The sequence below is a fragment of the Myotis yumanensis genome, unplaced genomic scaffold (genome assembly GCF_028538775.1).
Source record: "Myotis yumanensis isolate MYYU_CA2020_CCGP unplaced genomic scaffold, mMyoYum1.0.hap1 SCAF_8, whole genome shotgun sequence".
Classification (NCBI taxonomy): Eukaryota; Metazoa; Chordata; class Mammalia; order Chiroptera; family Vespertilionidae; genus Myotis; species Myotis yumanensis.
Genome location: NW_027223759.1, coordinates 35,247,044 through 35,266,224, shown reverse-complemented (window position 1 = coordinate 35,266,224; position 19,181 = coordinate 35,247,044). Strand labels below are relative to the sequence as shown.

General features: G+C 44.5%; 1 protein-coding gene across 6 annotated transcripts in view; it reads left to right on the top strand.

Annotated features, from left to right (window-relative positions):
* HDAC4 (histone deacetylase 4) overlaps positions 1-19,181 on the top strand; it is a 233,521-nt gene that overhangs the window by 14,341 nt on the left and 199,999 nt on the right. For all 6 annotated transcript variants that reach the window (XM_070422527.1, XM_070422531.1, XM_070422529.1 and 3 more), the window contains exon 2: positions 16,550-16,752. In XM_070422527.1, coding sequence (XP_070278628.1) covers positions 16,731-16,752 — 22 coding nt within the window. In that variant the 5' untranslated portion in view covers positions 16,550-16,730. The remainder of the gene's footprint in view (positions 1-16,549; positions 16,753-19,181) is intronic.

Below are 19,181 nucleotides of genomic sequence, written 5' to 3'. Positions count from 1 at the left end.
GATGCCCCTCTGCCTATAGGTGCTGAGCATCTACATTTGTCCGTCTCCCGCACCCAGGCTCACCGTGTTCTTGGACTAAAGAGCTTGGGATTAGCTGCCTTCTGGTGGCCTTTCCCATTCACGGGTCCCTCCTTGGCACTCTGCAGGCTTTTGTGGTCTCAGCCTCACTTTGCATTCTTATTTCTACTTCATGGCTGGTTTCCTCAGTTTTCTAGCATCAGGGATTGTCCCTGCCTCTGCTGTTTTTACTGGGCTGTGCCTGATGTTTGAACTTGGCGTCCTGCGGTGCTCCCTCAGTTGTTCCAGAAAGGAATACATTATAATTGACTATCAGAACACCCATGTGCTGTGCAGCAGGTAGAAGGCTCCTACCTAGCGGTGGGGGTGGGTGGAGGGGTGGGTGGTGGTGCGGTGGTTCTCCTGGCCCAGCCCTGCCCAGGGCAAGCTCACAGCCAGTCCCTGGGTGACTGATCAGGTCCGCACTGGGGGTCCTGCAGTTATAGGATCAGAGGGCAGATAACAGAAATCATTTCTCTTGTATTGCCTGAGAGTGTAAAGCATTTCTAATATCATTAATATTAAAGGAACTAAATTGGGAGAATAAATCAGCAATACAAGTAATCAGTTACTGTAATTGGGAAAAATTTTAATGATTTAATTGCATATGTGGCAATAGCATTTTTTTTTTTTTTATGACTGCCTTGATAATAAAAGACAGGCTGCTTGTCACAAATGTAAGCAAATAGAGAAATCCATTAATTCTCCTATTAAAAAAACAAACAAAAGGTGTTCCCGGCTTTTCCAGTGACAGTTTAATAATGAGTGCCTAATTTTAATCTGTTCTGTGGTTGCATGCCCTCCCTTGCCTGGGAAACCAGCTAGTATTGGTGTGATTCTCTGCTAGTTGATGGCCCCAGGAGGTCCAAGGGACCTTACCTGAAATCAGCCTGTGGCCCTGTGGGACTCTGTGATTTCCATCACTCTGGCTGCTTTGGGGGCCTGAGTAATCCGGGGAACTTCCTGTTGTGCCCAGAGAGGCAGTCTTAGCTGGTAGAGTGTGTGTGTGGCACAGGGAATTTGGGTGTTGGTTTAATGACATTCCTTTTTAGAGAGAGTCCCACATGCTTCAGGGGTTCTCGCCCCAAGGCGATTTTGCTGTCACTGGTGCAGAGGTTGGGAAACCCAGAACACAGTCCTTGCATTTCTTTCAGCTTTGAAGTAAACTGCACTGCATCTGGAACAAGCTGGATTTGGTTCCCCTGCACAGTCATGTAATAATTCAAGTAGTAATTTTGAAACCACTCCAGGGCAAGTTACACACGTCATATGCGTACCAGCTTGGGGTGAGGAAGTGAAGTCAGCTTTCATTTACTTTGTTTGCATATGAATGAAATGTACCTTTGTTCTCTCCTTTCCCTTTTCTTCCAAATTTGAAGAATGGGTGTGAGTCCCCAGGACTTAACTTTTCCTAGCTAAAGCGAGTTTTTCATGCAGATGTCCTTGGAGATAACCGAGAGGCATGTTGTGCTATAGTGACAAAAGAGAGGAACTTGCTGAATGGAAAATTGCGTTTTTAGAATATGCTAACACGGGGGCCGAGATGTTTGTCTCCTATTGCTCACTTGCGGTGCTGCTGTGCCTTTTCACTGTAAGGATCAGGGAAGGCTGTTGAAGGAAGGAAGGCAGGGCCCTCGCTCCTCATTCCTAGAATCTGTTTCCTTCGTCATAACAGTGCATGTTAGTCATGTGTTCTGGTGACAACTCAGTGACCATGGGTGTACTTTAAATATCCTGATGTGTGTGATGGGGGGTGCGGGTTGCTTTAGTCACTTCCAGTCATTTTCTCCAGTTATTGGGACACAAACGTTTGTTTGCTCAGTCGCATCCTGGAGATGCCGCCGAGCTGTGTAGTTGTGACTCGTCCAGTGTAGTTGTGAGAAACACATAACGTGAAAATTATCACCTTAACCAATTTTAGGCATTCAGTAGTGTTAAGTATATTCACACTGTTGTGCAGCTAACCTCTTCATCTCGCAGAACTGAAACTGTTACCATTAAACACTACTTCTAGTAGATTTTAAAAAATAGATGGTTCTTACGAAACACAAGGTCACCATTGATCCCATGCTGAACACCAACACTAGCTAAAGGAAAAGAAATTTATATAGACAACACACACACACATATATATATATATACATATATATATATGCATATTATAAAGTACATGTGTATAAGTATTATGTTAATATTATATATATAATAAATATATAACTTAGTGAGTCCTGTTAAGTTACATATATGCTAACACGCTGCAGGCTCTTGAATGTGCATAGTGCGTGGTTGGGCTGCAGGGGTTGCTTTCCTTTGGGAAGAGGAGGGAAAGCGACACCTCCTGGGTCCCTGGACAGAGTCGGAAGTCTGCAGAGAGGTCTGTTTGTTTCTTGTTGCTGAAAACCTGAGGCCACACTGTCTGACTGGGCCAAGGCAAAGGAGAGCTTGAGCTGCAGGCGAGCTCCTGAGTGAAAGAGGGGGGCCTGGGGACAATGTTGGGGGCCCAGGGACTAGTGCATGTCAGACATGAGACTGGCCCCTCATCCCTCAGCTTCTCAGGGCTCCCTACCTCCCTGCTTTTCTCTGTCATTACTTGGTCAGAGTTGGCCCTGACCCCTGGCCCTACACCCCTGTCCTGACTGCTTTAGTTTTCTCCCAGCCCTTGTCACCCTGACATTCTGCCTGCTTGTCTCCTTCTAGGAGCATGAGCCCCAAAGCTACTGCCCGTGACCAGGGGACCAGGGGACCAGGGGACCAGGGGACCAGGGGCTGCCTTCCCTGGCTGACACGGGCAGTGGCTAGTCAGGTGCATGTGGATGGGTCTGCTCTGGGAGCTGTGCATCCCCACGGGTGCCGCCCGCTGCTGCCTGGGCAGAGGTGCTGCTCTGGGACCAGTTTCCCTGCTACCTGACACTTTGCCTCCTCCATAGTCTTTTTGAAAAAAACAAAAACAAACAAAAAAACAGGAAAAGTTTAAAAACCAGGCATTTTGGTTTTCATAGAACTTCAGTTTCCAGAGGAAGTTAGAGGTCACTGAGATGAGTCAGAACTGCGCAGGTGAGGTGCTCATTTGGTATTTGGAGATAGAGTCCTGGCTCAAAGCTGAAGGACGTGTTGGGGAATTGTCTCATCCCAGAACCTGTCTGCAGTTCACTGCCCCAAAGGCAGGGTCAGTATCCTGGAGTCGGTGGCCTCTTCACCTCTTGGAACTTTGCCATGCTTTGGCACCTGCCCGGACATGCTGTGAGCTCTGGCCTGCGTTAAAAGGCCGTGGCGTGAATAGAGGGCACTGTACTTCCTGCCTGCATGCTTCGGGGCTGGTGTAGATTTTTCCCAACTGGACCATGTTCTCCCAGGTTGTGGGAAAGTGAGACAGGACACACTGGGGGTCTCACTGGGGCCAAGGGCAGGACCCTGAGACCTGCCTCCTCTTACTTGAGGTGACAGAGATGTGGGGCATCTCATTGTGTAGGCTGGGAGTACCTTGGGGCCGGGCACAGCTAGCAGGACAGGAGTGCTTCATTTAGGGGGGTCTGGACTGGGGTCTGTCCAGCAGCCTGGTCCCAGGTGCCATGTACAGTAGTGGTGCCTGCGTGCAGCAGGCTGACTGTTACCCTGTGGTGATAATCCACAACAGTTTTGTTTATTTTTTAAAATAGAAATAGCTTTGTTGTCTTCATTATAATAACAATGATCCTTGTAGACCATTTCAACATTAAGGAAGTTTAGGAAGTAGGAATTTAAAGGAACCCTGAATTCTACCCCCTCACTCCCTAGGAAACTGGGTCTCTGTGGGGATATCCCTACTGGACAGGCTGATGCTGCGGCTGCCCCTGCGACTCCCTCCACTGCCAGCACTGTGAGCTCTGGGCACGGATTTGCCCTTGGTCCAGACACACATTTATTGGGACCAAAATTCAGAACTTTGGATAGTTAGGATGCCAGAGGCCGAGTCCCTTCTCCCTGCTCTGTGTGTCAGGGCCGAAGCTCTCTGTCCTGGAGGAAGCCAGCAGGGCCGCTGGGTGAGCCGGTCCATTTCAGATCTAGCAAGCAGTCGGTTTCCAGTTTTCCAAATATGCTTAACTTGGCTGGTATCTAGTGATACTCACTGTATTAGAAATGAATACAGAAATTTAAAAAATATTTATTTCAAACAACCCATTCCACAGTGATAAAGATTACATACTTTTTCATAAAAAAGATTTATTTTGTAAAACAGAATAGGTAGTAACAAGAGAGGCACCCTTCTACATTTGTGCTGGTCTTCTCAGTGTCTGCTTATCGGATGATGGGGCTTCTTGTAGCTGCCTCTGCATCTCATCTGTTGTCATTTCACATGACTTGTAGCCCCTGGAAAACTCCTCTGTATATTCGTGAGGGCAAGGGTGAGGAAGGCACATACCATCTCGGTGTTACCATGGAAATGGTCCCGGGACACTTCCACAACCAGTTCAACAGACAGTGGTTTCCATGTGGTTGGGAGGAGTAGGAGGAGAGGTCTCACCTCTGTTTGTGGCAGTTGATCAGGCATTTGGCCTACGGAGCCTCCTGTCACTGAGCTGGTTTTCAATTTCCTGTGACTGTCAGTGATGGCAGTTCCATGTTGTTGGTGAAGCACATGCACTTGTGTTTATGGTGTTAATAGTTGAAAGGTTATGCGGCTGCTTGTCCCCTGCCCTGAGGTGTTCTGTGTAGGACACTGGTCTAGGCCCTGTTTTCCTTAGGGGGTTTACAGCTGTCTGTCTGCTCAGGACACCCTTGGCCTCTGGCTGGTGTATATGGGCTCATGGCCTTTTGATGTTAGATGATCCAGAATTTTACACTTAAAAGTCCAATCTCTAGTCCCTGCCTGCCAGAATCTTAAATATTATTTTATTTAGCAGCTAAAGGAAATAGATATTATTTTATCTGGGTGCTTTATCCATGTGGACCCTTAATCTAAAAAGTTTATTTTATCAAGAAGTTTAAACATATTAGCACTACACCATGGCTGTTTATCAATGAGTAGATGTAGCTCTCTGGAAAAGGAGCCCAGGGCCTGGAAGGCATTTTCTTTCATGGAGAGAATTGATGCTGTTTTGCTCCTGACAGACAGTTGTTCCTATGTACACATGTGAGTGTTTGTGTGTGTGAGTGTGTGTGCACATGCTGTGTGTCTGTGCACCAGGGCTCCGAGGGCCTGGTGGTGCCTGCTGCCAGCACCGGTCCCCTCTGTCCCCAGCATCTGGCCTGGTCTTTCCAGAATGGCTGGAAGGAATCTGCCACTCCCGTATTACTCAGAGTGAGTGAAGCGTTTCCTTTTAGAATGTACTGAAATGAAATTTTATTACTCTCAAGTGTAGAGCCTATTAGGAAACTAAAATATAAATCTGTCCCAACAAATTATGGGGAAAGAAATCTTAAGTCTTCTGTGATGTGACCATCTATATATATAAAAGCCTAAGTGACCGTAATGGCGGAACGACTGGTCACTATGAAGCACACTGTACAGGCAGCGGTTAGGGGTGAGCAGGCAGGTGAGTGGTTAGGGGTGAGCGGTCTGGGATTGTGAGAGGGATCCCAGATTGTGAGAGGAATGTCCAACTGCTGGATGTCCAACTGCAGGAATCGGGCCTAAACCAGCAGTCGGACATCCCTCGAGGGGTCTTGGATTGTGAGAGGGCGCAGGATTCCTCCCCCCCCCACCCGTGCACGAATTTCGTGCACTGGGCCTCTAGTCTATCATAGAATAATACTCTTCTAAAACATGATTGCTAGACTTTATGGTCCATATTTCATTGAGGACGTTCACTGAACAAAACAATGCTTATTAAAAAGCTCACTGTACAAACAGGTCTCAGGAATATCAGTCAAGTCTGTTTTTGATTAAAATTTGAATTAATTTAAATGAATTAAATCCAAATTAAATTATTTAATGGGAGAACGTTTACATTAAAAATTATTTCATGTATACATTTTTCTGTCTGATAACCTGACTCAGGGCCTCCAAGAACTATCCTATAGCCCCTCAGTTTGAATGGCCTGCCCTTGGAACGAGGCCTGTGCAGTGTGAGGTTTAGTGGTTCCAAGAGGGGGTAATTTGACAAATATTCCATGTGTACATGCTGATTGTGAGAATATGGTAGAACTATAAAATACTCATCCATTGCCCAGAAAGTGTAAGGGAAATAATGCAGGTAGAATGGGTCAACCAAGGAGGTTTTATTTTTGGATCTTTCTTTGATGCAAGATGATCTTTGAGGAGTTGATTCATTCAGTCTCTCTCTCTGCTTCCCCCGACTCCCCACCCAGCCAGATTTGTTCAGTGGGTGAATTTCCACCAGGCGAACTGTCTCACTGATCCTTACTAACCTTCTCTTGGATCAGGAAATAGAACATTACCAGCCCCCTTGTTTCTCCTTCCATCTCCCCCCCTTTTCAAGGGTGTCACCTGTTTTCTAACAGCACAGATTAGTTTCACTTGGTGTCAAACTTTATCACATGGGTCATACAGTGTGTACTTTTGTGTATCTGTCTTCCCTTGCAGACAGATTGTTTGTTTGATTCATCTGTGTTGCTGCTTATAGGTGTAGTTTGTTTGTTCTCATTGCTATGCGGTATACTATGATATGACTGTTCTCGGGTTATTTATCCATTCTACTGTTGATGGCCATTTGGGATGTTCCCAGTTTCTGACTACCACAGATTTTGCTGCTGTGTCATTCATGTAAATAACTTTGATGAGCAATCCATTCCTTTCTGTAGGGTATGCACCTAGGCATGGTCTTGCTGGGGCACAGGTGTGTGTAGATTCAGCATCAGTGCTTGTCACCAGGCAGGTTCCCATAGTGTTGTGCCTTTCACACTCATGGCAGAGTTGAGAGTCTCAGTTGTTCCATATCCTTGCCAAACTTGATTTTGCTTTGCTTTTAAATTTTAGTCATTCGCAGTATTCCGTTGCAGTTTTAATTTGTATTTTCCTGTGAGTACAGGTGCTGTGTACCTCTTCATGTGGTGACTGACCATGTGGAATCCTCCTTTATAAAACTACCTGTTCATGTGTTTTGACCATTTTCTTTTTTACTTGGGTCATCTGCTTTTTTAAACTTAGTGATTTGTAAGAACTACCTATATATTTGGGATCCCGGTCCTTTGTAGGATGTATTTTGGGCAAATTAACTTCTGCTCTCTGGGTTGCCTTTTCACTCTTCCACTGTCTTTGATAAACTACAGTTCTGAATTTGATGCATTACAATGTATTTTCCCCCCATTTATGGTCAGTACCTTAAAAAAATATTTAAACAACTATTTAAGAATCTTTGTCTACCTGCAGATCTTTCCCTTTGCTGTCCTTCAGGTTGGGCTTTGTTGTCTGACCTTTAACATGTACGATCCATCTCACACTGATTTTCGTAATGGTGGGTCATGGTTTAGTTGTTTCCACAAAGGTAGCAGTTAACCTAGCAGCTGGCCTGTTTCCCTATGGATTTGGAGTGTACTAGCTTCTGCTCTAATCATATTATTCTATTTGTGTTGGTCTCACTCTGGAATATTCTGTTTTTTGTTTTATTTGTCTAGTTTTATACCAATGTCTTAATTACAGAGTTGTATAATAAATCTTGGTATTTAGTAGCATAAGTCCTCCAGGTCTTTTTTTTCTCTCAAGATTGCTATTCTGGGTCCTTTGTGCATCCATGTAAAATTTTAAAATTACCTTGTCAATTTTCAAAGAATTTCTGGTGGGATTTGATTGAGAATGATTGACTACCAATTAATTTGGGGAACATGGACATCTTAACTATATTGAGTCTTCCAATCCATGCACATAGTATATTCCTCCATTTATTTAGGTATTTAATTTCACTTAAAACATTTCATAGTTTAATGTGTAAGGTTCTTATACTTCTTTTGGTAGATTTGGCCCTGGATATTTGCCGATATTATATGCTATTGTAAATTTTATCTTTTTTATTTTCTGTTTGTTGCTGGTATGTATAATAGATTTTTGTATATTGACCTTGTACCTAATGTTTTGTTGCATGCACTTAGGAATTTTGATAGTTATTGGTAGATCATTTTGAGTTTTCTGTGTACATAGTATATTGTCTGTGAATAAAGCAGTATATGCTTCTTTTTCAATATTTGTGCCTTTCATTTCTTTTTCTTGCCGTGTTGTACTGGCTAGCATCTCCAGCAGGCTGTTGACTAGAAGTGGTGAGTGGGTATCCTGATTCAGAGAAGGCTCTCCGTTGACTTCTTTTTTTAATTTGCATGCTTTCTCCTGAATTGGGGTGCCATAGCCTGTGTGGCATCTTTTTGGTTCACCCACCAGCCTGGCAGGCTGAGGCCGTGGTGAGGAGGTGTATGGACTTTGAGCCATGGTTATTGTTTGCCCATGTGACAGGATGTGGAAGGTGTGGTCAGTGAGAAAACATGTCCTCCTTCCTCTCTGCCACATTTCTTTGTGGTCACTTAATAAGATTTTAAAGAGTGTATTCTCCTAAAGATTTATAATTATAAGACTTTTACTCTTTGTAAGGTTTATTGTCTGTTCCATGAAATTAGGCCAACTAAAATTTCCAAGGGCAGCTGCAGGATGGAAGAACTATAGGTAATCTTAGATCCAAAACCTTTGGTGGAGGAAATATTAGCACACACTGAAGCCATAGTGACACATTTGGTTTCATTTATTCTGTATGGAACGGAAGTAAAAATAAAGAAAGCGATGTCTTTATGTAAATATATGCTTAGTGTCAGAGGCTGCCTAATTAGTAGAGTGACCATGCCCTTTTTAAAGCAGCATGTAAATTAAAATTACAGATTTTTCTCTACCGCTCACCCTCCCCACTGTGGGCTTTGCATTTATGTCATATATCAGGGAAGACTGCAGTCATAAAAGCAGTTGTGTTTCAAGTCATAATATGTTCAACATGTGTCTAATATGTATCGGAAGTATATGCTTTAGTTAGAGATGTACAGATATACACTTCAGACGTTCACCGTGAATAGGTTTCTGAAAGCTTCAGTTTCTGTCATTTTTTGAGATCTCAGAACCATGTGTTTCCTTAGAAAAGCAATGCTTTATTGTTAGTTAAGATGTTTACATCAAGAGAAAAGAACTATATCACACGTGAATTTTATTTTATTTAAATGTTAAATTTCTAGTGTGTTTTATATTGTGAACATTGCATTGGGCTGTTCAGAGACTTTCTGCCTAACAGGATGCCAATAAGAAGGGGAAAAGAGGAGAAATATGGTTGAACAAGTCAGACTGTTATCCACAGGCTCTCCTTTTTGAGTGTGAAGATTTTGCTCTCATTGTGGGATTTTTGTGGTATTGCTTTAGTTTCAGGAGTTTTAGTTTTCAGGTAGAAAATGATTTGTTCTTAATTTTCTTCTCTCTGTCCCACCATTTTCATTAAAATATGCAAATTATGTATTTAGCCAGGTGTTCTGAGGGTTGAGAAGGCTGTTACCTGTTGCTTTGCTGCTCTGCCCACAGCCCTGCTGTTCTCTAAGGCAGTGGCTTCCTGAGGCCACGTGTTTTTGAATTTCTGGAATCTTTTGCGTTAGATGTGGTCCTTAACTTTTTCCTGGAACCCCCCAAAGGCAGTGCACTGTTGTTTTGCAATTCTCTTTGACCTGAGCCCTTTTGAGGTGACTTCTGAGGTGCATACAGGACGACTTTCAAAAAATGTCATTCCCTTCAGCACCTCTAGGAATGTCATACTGTGCCCCACATAATAGAGTAGATCTAGCAGGGCAACCAAGTGGGGCCCCTGGCAGATACACCTTTGTTCTAACATGCCTGTACCTGAACCTGAGTCCTTACCTCCTTTGGTTCACACACTGTGTTCTAGTTACTTGCTTCTAGAAAGAAGGTTCCCAAGCTGGGTGTTGATCCTGTCTCAGATCCTGGAATTGGTTCTTCAGCCTCTATTCCTGGTCCACTGTCGTCTATATTCCCCTAGTCTCGGCTTCTCCAGACCCAGCTCCCACTGCCTTTCTCTCAGGGGGCCATGAGCCCTGGCACAACCTGGCTCTGAGACAACCTTAACCAGAGGTGGTCAGGTGGTGACCATATCTGGGCTAGCAGGGGCCACTGATGGCCATAGAGGAGCCCTGATACTGGAACAGGCTGAGTGGAGGGAGTGTCCAGGGCCTGAGCTCTGGCTCTGCAGAGGGCTACCTCCTGGGGAGGGAGGCCATGTCTGGGTTGGTACTGCTACTTGGCATACCCCAGAGCCCATCCCAGACTCTCTGTACTGCTCAAACACCTACAGGGGGCTCTTGTTTCCCACAGGATGGAGAACACGATATTCTGACAGGCCCCCATTATTTATGACAGAACTGGATTCTGAATAAATTATATCAAAGGTATTTATTTCTCACTAGTTTGGCAATGCATTTAAAAGCAAGAAAAACCTCATATGGTAATAGGGTTACACACATCTACCCATTTTTACAAGTGTACAGTTACATTTTGGGCATTTAGTATATGTAAAAAGAGATAGAGGTGAATGTTGGTAATTGCTGAAGTGGGTGTTAGAAGCTCATTATACTGTTCTGTTCACTTTGTATATGTTTGAAATTTCCATAATACAAAAGCTGTGTTTTAAAGCAAGATAAATTTACAGGAAAACTCTGTAAAATCTTAAAACTTAAATTGCAAATATCAACATGAACACACTTTTTTTCACTTAATGTTTGTATTTCTTACTTTTCACATATGCAAAAAATAAACAGAACCAACCAGGATGTGGGGGGTACCCAAAATGAAATACAAATACTTACAAATGACTCAAGTTCTATCACAAATGCAGCACCCTCTACGCTGAATGGGTGAAGAAGAAAAGAACTGAGCTGAGGAACTGGGGATTGTGGACTGGACTGCAGGGCTGGAGGACGAGAGAATGGGACATGGGCTGGAGCTTCGTGGGAGAATGTTTCTCATGTGGGTGGGTCAGCAGTTCTGAAACTACTCTGTACTAGAATTGAATAAATAAGTAACTTTATTGGAGATAATAAAAACCAAGGTTTCTCAATGGTGGAGAAATAAGTCGAACACCAGGAAATGGGTATGATGTTGGATTGGAATCTGAGAAGGTATACGCATATACTCAGGCTCCTTGGAGAAGTGGTTGATTCCGGGCTGCAACAGGGACATCTTGTGGAACCAGAAAGTAAAGAATGCTTTAAAAAAATGATGTTCTGGCCGCTGTGGCTAAGTTGGTTGGGCATCTTCCCATGCACTGAAAGGTTGCCAGTAAGGTTCCTGGTCAGGACACATGCCTGGGTTGTGGGCTGGAACCCTGGTAGGGGGTGTGCAGGAGGCAGCCGGTCGATGTTATGCTCTCACATTGATGTTTCCTTCTCCCCTTCTCCCTTCCCTTCTCTCTAAAAAGTCAATAAAAAAAAAATCTTTAAACAAAACAAAACAAAACAAAACAGCTGGGGGAGGGTACTTGTCAGAAAAACGTAGGAGTTGACCTAAAGGAGCTCCCAATGGCCAAAGCTTGAGCAACAAAATAAATGATAGCGTTGTATTATAACACAGAGACTAAAATAAATACCTATGAGCCCATGCTGATATAAATAAATAATTGATTAACTAGAGAGATAGAGAAGTGACAGCTCATCCTTGCAGTGAAATGCTAAGAAGTAAGAAAGAAAGGACGGACTGAACAAGAAGAGTCATAGCTGGGATCTCCTGAGGGGCACTGACTGTGGGTGGGCTCTCTCCTTGAGTGACTTTGTAGTTTGGGTTTTTAAGACATTTGTTGATTTCATCTAGATTGTCAAAGTTACTGGCATAAGGTTGTTTCATTTAATATCCATTTGGTCCATGTTAATCTCCTCTCTCATTCTTGATATTAACTGGTCTTCTTTCTCTTTTTTTCTGATCAGTTTAGGTAGAGGTTTATCAATTTTACCAGAGGCCTGGTGCACGAAATTTGTGCATGGGTAGGGTCCCTAGGCCTGGCCGGCGATCAGGGCTGATCTGTGGGGTGACCAGTGGGGCGATCTGCAGGGGTAGCCACTGGCACCCGCCTTGGCTGGCCTGGGGCCTGCGGGTTGGGGGCAGCTCTTGCATTGAGTGTCTGCCCCCTTGTGGTCAGTGCGCCATCATAGCCACCAGCTGTGCCACCGGTTGTTCTTCTGTTCGGTTGATTTGCATATAAGGCTTTTATTATATAGGATTGTCTCAAGGAATCTGCTTTTGTTTAATTGCTTTTTTCTCTTTTCTATTATGTTGATTTCTGCTCTTTGTCATTGTCTCTTCTTTGCTTATTTTGAGTTTAATTTCTTCTTCTTCTTCTTTTTTTTTTTTTTTTTAGCTTTTTAAGGCAACGCCTGAAGTTATTGACTGGAGATCTTTTCTAATACAGGCTTTCAGTGCCAGGAATTTCCCTCTAAGTACACATTGTGATACGTTGTGTTTCATTTTCATTCATTTCATCATCTCAAATACTCTCTATATTTTAATTTCTTCTTTGCCCCATGAAGTATATTAGTTTCCAAATATTTGGAGTTTTCCAGATATCTTTCTGTGCTTGATTTCTTGCTTAATTTCAGTTTAGTCAGAGAACGTATTTGTTTGGCTGGACTTGAGTCCTTTAAAATTTACTGAGACTTGTTTTATGGCCCCAAAGATGTGTATCTTGGTAAATGGTCTATGTGCTTTAAAAAATGTGAAGAATGTGTGTTCTGTTGAATACAGAGTATTCTATAAATGCCTTTTGGTCAGATTGGGTGATAGTGTCATATCTTTTCTGTTTTTACTCGTTTTCTGTCTGCTTGTTCTAATAATTCCCAAGAGCAGGGTGTTGAAATTTCCAACTGTAACTGTAGATCTCCATTTCTCCATACACTTCTATTAATTTTTGTTTGTGTAGGAAGCTCTGTTATTAGCTGCACATGACTATTTAGGATTGTTATGTCCTTTTTTTTTTTTAAAGATGGAAACTTTTTTAAAAAAAATATATTTTACTGATTTTCTACAGAGAGGAAGGGATAGGGATAGAGAGTTAGAAACATCGATGAGAGAGAAACATCGATCAGCTGCCTCCCGCACACCCCCTACTGGGGATGTGCCCGCAACCAAGGTACATGCCCTTGACCAGAATCGAACCTGGGACCCTTCAGTCTGCAGGCCGACGCTCTATCCACTGAGCCAAACCGGTCAGGGCTGTTATGTCCTTTTGATGAATCTTTATGAAATGGCTTCTTTGTCCCAGGTGAGATCCTTTCTTTAATATCTCCTTTATCTGATATTAGTGCAACTGTTGCAGCTTTCTTTTGATTTGCATTTGCATGCTGTATCTTTTTCATCTCTGACTTTTAATCCATCTGTATCTTTATACTTAAAGTGGGTTCCTTGTAAGCAGTATTATACTTGGGTCTGTAAACTTGGGGAAGATTTATTTTACAACTAGAGGCCCGATGCACGAAATTCATGCAAGGCCTTGGCCCTGGCCCCTGCCTGATGCTTCTGTGTCCAGGGCCTCTGCTGCCTCTGCCTCTGCCTCGGCCCCCGCCCGCTGTGGCTTTGTCCTGAAGGAAGGACGTCCAGAAGGACATCCGGTCTAATTAGCATATTATGCTTTTGTTATTATAGATATCAAGTGCATGACCTCCTCTCTGAGTCATTTTCTGTTGTACCTCACATGATGCCTCTTTGAACTCTGGGAAAGTGGGTTCTTGTGTTTTTCTCCAATCTCACAACCTCTGTCCTCTGACTAGGGGGGATGAGTGGACCATTTGATATGGTAATTGATAGATTTGGGTTTAAAGCTACCATCTTTCTGTTTTATATTTGTCACTTTTTGGTTCTTTTTCCTTTTTTGGCCTTCATTTGGGTTATGTTTAAATTGTATTGTTTTTAATTGACTTGCTAACTAGAACTTCGTGGCTCCTTTAGGATTTATAGTGGATAGTCTGCCATTAGGTGATGGTATGGCACACTCCACACCTGGGGACACAGGACTGTGTGCTTCCTGGACCCCCTCTTAGTTTGGGTTATTTTTGAGAGGTTCTTAGTATATGCTATAAATGTCTCAATACAGTATTCTTTTTGCTTTAAACAGTTCTCTTTTTAAGAAACTCATCATAAGAGAACACTTTTACATTTACCTATATGGCTCCCATTTCCAGGGCTCTTCACTTCTGTATGTGGAGCTGTGTTCCTGTCTGGTGTTATATTCCTTCTGCCTGAAGACTCTGTAATAGTTTGTGTGTGTGTGTGTGTGTGTGTGTGTGTGTGTGTGTGTAGATCTGCTGCAGATGGGTATTTTCAGTTTTTGCATATCTGAAAATCTCCATTTCTACCTCACCTTGTGTTTGAAAGCTAACTGCATGTGAGGTGCCAGTGCAGAGCCCTGAGAAGGTGCTTAGCCAACCTTGTGGTGGACACTGGGGTAGGAGCAGGTGCGCACAGAGTTTGGGCAAAACCCAGCTCTGGGTAGAGCTGTTCATATTTGAGGATAAATAAACAGAAAGAACCAACACTGTGGACCTCAGCAAGGTGTCCCAGGCTATGGGGAGAGGGAATTACACTGAAATGCAGAAGGCGAACTTACCTTTAAAAATGATTTATGGTTGAAATCAGAAGACAAATTTCAAAAGACTGGCTGGGAGAAGACGTGACTCCACAAACTGGAGCAGAAGGTCATTAAGAGTGAATGCACGGAGAGGACAAGATAATGGATGAGTTGTAAAGGGAAATGGTTGGAAACAAATGGTTTAGTTAAAATCCACAGTACAAGCTATAGGAGTACAGCTGGTCACATGAAAAATAGCAGTGATGTGAATACCAGAGAACACCCTTGAGAAGATGCCTGGGCATGAGAATAAACAGCAGACGTGCCTGTGGTGATGGAGTGAGTCCAGCCAAATGTAGAGGGATCCTTGAAGAGCATTTCCTGAGCAGAAAGACCAATATGTATGGAAAGGTTCATGTTTGGAGCAAAATAAATGAAAGGAGACTCTTACCATATATCTTCTGAAAACATTTTTTAATTTCAAGATTAAAAATATAATTCTAGCTGAATTCAGACAGAATAAAGTAACAATAGCACCACCACCACCACCATAACTCTGCCCCCAGGTGCTCCCTGAGAAGGAAACACTATTCAGCTGATGGAGTTTTCTGCAATGTGAAGGTTGGGGCAATGTCTACAGATTTTCAGCCAAAAATGTCTGTGAGCTAAGACTTTTATACCCAGCCAAGGTGTGACTTGTGTGAAGGATACAGAACCACCTAAGGTTTATTAAGGGTTTGCAAAACATATCATCTACATTGCCTTTAAGAAAATGATGTTACTTCTGACCAAGAGATGAATAAAAATTCTGAACCTGAGGAAAATATGTCACTGTGTTTCATAGGGAAATAACCAGATACAGAACCATAATATAAAGATATTAGATATTAACCACAGAGTTACAGATCCATGTCCTTGGAAACCACCTGAAGAGCAATCTCGGAGAGGGATCCCTTCCATGGTGTGTTGGCTGGGGTTCTTTGGTTATAAGGCATAGGGAAAGACTGCCCTTGAGTAATTTAATCAAGAGCAGGAATTTGTCACCCTAGCAAAGGAAGAAATGACAGAGGCCCCAGAAGGGCCTTCAGCCAGGGTCAATAGGAGAATTTTCAGAATTACCATTTTTTCAGTGTATTTCTATATTCTGATGATAAATGTAATATCTGCTCATCGCAAAGTTTAAGAAGTCCCTCATGATGCCACTGCCCAGAGCAGGGGCTTGGTGGTGGGAGTTCCTAGACTTGTCTCAGGCTCTCTGTCCAGTGACTGACCTGTGGGCAAGTCTGGTCTTGGGGAGAGGGTTTGATGAGCTGGCCCAGTCACATGCCACCCACCTGGCATGGGGGAGGGGCAGCTCTGTCACCAAGCCTTTCAATTCGTGCTGCCAGGAGTGGTATGGACACTAAAACTGGCTGTAATGTCAGCACAGATAGTAGGAGATGAGGCTGGGAGCTGGCAGTGTGGGCAAAAGGCAAAGGAAAGCATGTCAGGATATTACCAAATGTCTGCCTCTGTGATGGCATCATGGGTGACTTTAAATACTTTCCTGTGATGAGTGCATGTTACTTTATAATGAGAAAATGGAAATCAGCTGAGGAAATGGTAATTGTGGAGGTGGAAACGTGGGGGATGATTTAAGTGAGGAGGGCTTCACACTGGGACTCAGGTTGCAGCTAGGTGAGATTTGGTATGTGTGTGGATGTGGGCTGGATGGGAGTATGCACACGTGGAAACTGGTGGGAATGGGCCAGAGTGACTCCCTGAGACACATTCTCCACCCGTGGTGCCCTGGTTAGAAACGCTGCCCTGCGGATCGTTTCACTCCTGTTCACATGTGTTTACTAACAACCCCAGTGCTTCCTGTCAGCAGAAACGTCCAGATGAATTGTTTTACCAGTTGGTGGTGAAATGATGAAAACATATTCGGGTTTCCTTGGGTCGTCTCCTGACTGGCCTATTTCTGTCTCACCATGCAGGTCCTCCCCTGAGCTGGTGGACACGTTGCTGTGGACCGCCCAGCATTGACGTGGCCGTGGCTGTGGCCCCCGCCCGCTGCTGCATTTGGATGTGTTGGCGGGACTCTGGAGCTCTGTGCAGCATTGTGTCCGTGGAAGTTTCGAGCCATTGAGTTGCGAAGAGGAGCAGACGGTGCTAGCGATGAGCTCCCAAAGCCACCCAGGTAAGGGGCTGTGGGCTGTCCCTGGCAGAAAGGAAGTCACTGCAACTGCAACGTGTCACTGGGTGGTAGACTGGTTCTCTTGACAGTGGCCCCTGGTGGTCTGACAGCACCTGGTGCAGAGTAAATTGCCCTTGGGAAAGACACACTGTAGAGCCCTCGGGAGACTCAGGCCCCGTCTTTGCTGCTTTGCACACTGACTTGAGTGGCAGACGTGTGTCCTAGACACCAGGAGACAAGAATGTTGCTTTAGCGAGGTGGGGTTCAAAGGTCAGTTTGTGATTTGGAGAGTTAATTTCTCACCCAGTTTCTTTGTTCCTGGGGCTCGGGGGTGGGGGTGATTCTGTGACCGGGCCCTGCTGCTGGAGTGTGTTTTATTAGGCCCTGCACTAAGCATGTCACATGATTCAGTCTTCACAATGCCCCGAAAATCTCATCCTGTAGGGAAGGGGTGCCTTGTTCAGGGTCATAGAGTTAGTAAGTGGCTGAACAGGACTGGGAACCATGCTCGTGTGGCCCTTGGCTTCAGAAATGTGTTGTGGGCACCCACTGTTAGGACAAGTCCCAGTGCAGTTGCCTGATGCAAGCCTGAGTCCTGCTTGCTGCCACTCCCAGCTACCTGGCCTGTAAGAGCACTTACAGCAGGTCTATCCTGTGTCCATGTGGGAGGGGTGGCAGTGGCCACCGGACAGAGCTGGGCATCCTCAGGCACCCACACCCCTGTCAGTGTGACTGGGGAGTCCGGGGCTGTGCCTCTGGGATGGCCCAGAACCTGCACATACCCTCCCTCCCTTGGCCAGACTGGAGTTGTCTGAAACTCTGGAGGCTAGGATTCCCAGTTATATTTAGATAGGAAGGCTTTATTGATATAAATTGTTCATGTATTGATTGGTAAAATGTGTAAAACAAATTTAAGCATCTGGATCGAAGTGTGTCAAGCAGACCTTGAGGGGTGCCCAGCTCTCCCTCCCAATGAGGGAGCTGGGCCTCCTTCTCATGTCTGAGCACAGGGGCTGTGTACAGGTATTTCAGTGGCGTGCAGTCATCCCATCTGTGGGCTTCTGTGTTATTTTTTTTCATCTTAATGTATTATGAGCACTTTTCAATGTCAGTATGTGTATAAGTCTAACTTATTTTGATAGCTTGTAGATGAATATTTATGTGGTTGCAGCACTATTTATAGCAGCCCCAAATTGGCATCGGACAATTATATGTATAGTTTGTACTTGCACTTCTATAAGCATCTATCTGCACTGGATCAATTCCAAGAGGCAGAATTATTCCGTCAGTGGGCATGGTGGGTGTGCACGTTTAAAACGTTAAGTTTATTCTCAGATAACTCTAGAACCTGTCATCTTATCTCTTGGTAACCCAGGTGTCTAAATAAAATACAATGTATTTCTCTTTGTTACCTGTGTCTTTGCCAAGAAGTTAATTGAATTTCCTGAAAGCGTTTCTGCCCTTGGTTTCTTGGGCTGAACAACATCTCCCCACCCGCTTATCATAACTTATCATAACCTCCCAAGCCTTCCTTCTCTTTAGGCTTATCTCAGGGAGGAGAAGAGTACTGCGCTGGCTTTCTCTCCCCTGAGAGTCTGCCTTTATATGTGGGTTCGCCCATCCGTGTTTATTGCAATCACTGTCCTGTCTGGCCTTGTGTGTTGTTGCCACCAGCTGACTCCTGTGGTCTCTGTCCCTCCTGGGGTTGGAGACTGAAGATGGAAGAGGGGCTGGAGCTGGTGAGGGCAGGGCTTCCTTGGAGGCTGAGCCTTCTCTGTCAGTGGTGGTGGCATGCTCGGGGCCTAAACTCTTGGGTACTCCTGCTCTCTGCAGTGCTCAGGTGTCCTTCAGGAGCCACCTTTCCTCCCAGAGCAGCCCCTGGAGTTGCAGCAAGGGACCACAAACAGCGCTGGCCTCGCTGCAGGGGGCTGGGCTGGGCTTGGACCTGTACCCTCCCTGTGTGTGGGGCTGTTGTCTGTCTTGCCAGGTGGTGGGTTGATCACTAGAGATTGTTTTCCTGTCACTTTGATCCCATCAGATTTATATTTTCTTGGAAATTCCTCCAAGTTTTGGTCAGCTGAGCTATTCCCCACTGTCTAGCATTGCTATATATCCTTTTATATTTCTGTTTATATTTAGTAAATTAGTGGATTTGGGAGGAAGAGATATAATGAATACTCACTTATTCAGTTTGCTATTTTGAATGGGAAGTTTCTTCAACCCAAGGAGGAGACTGTCTCTCTCATTCCCACTGGACCCGCACTGCACAGCCTCCCTGATGTGGGCCTCTCGCCTCCCTCATAATCCAAGCGGCTTCTGTCTGGCTGTGACCTGCTCTGCCTTGCCCCCTGGAGCCCTCACTGTCCCCCAGAGTCCTCTTCCCTGGGGCCCTCACTGCTCCCCCCTCACTGTCCCCTGGGCCTTCACTGTCC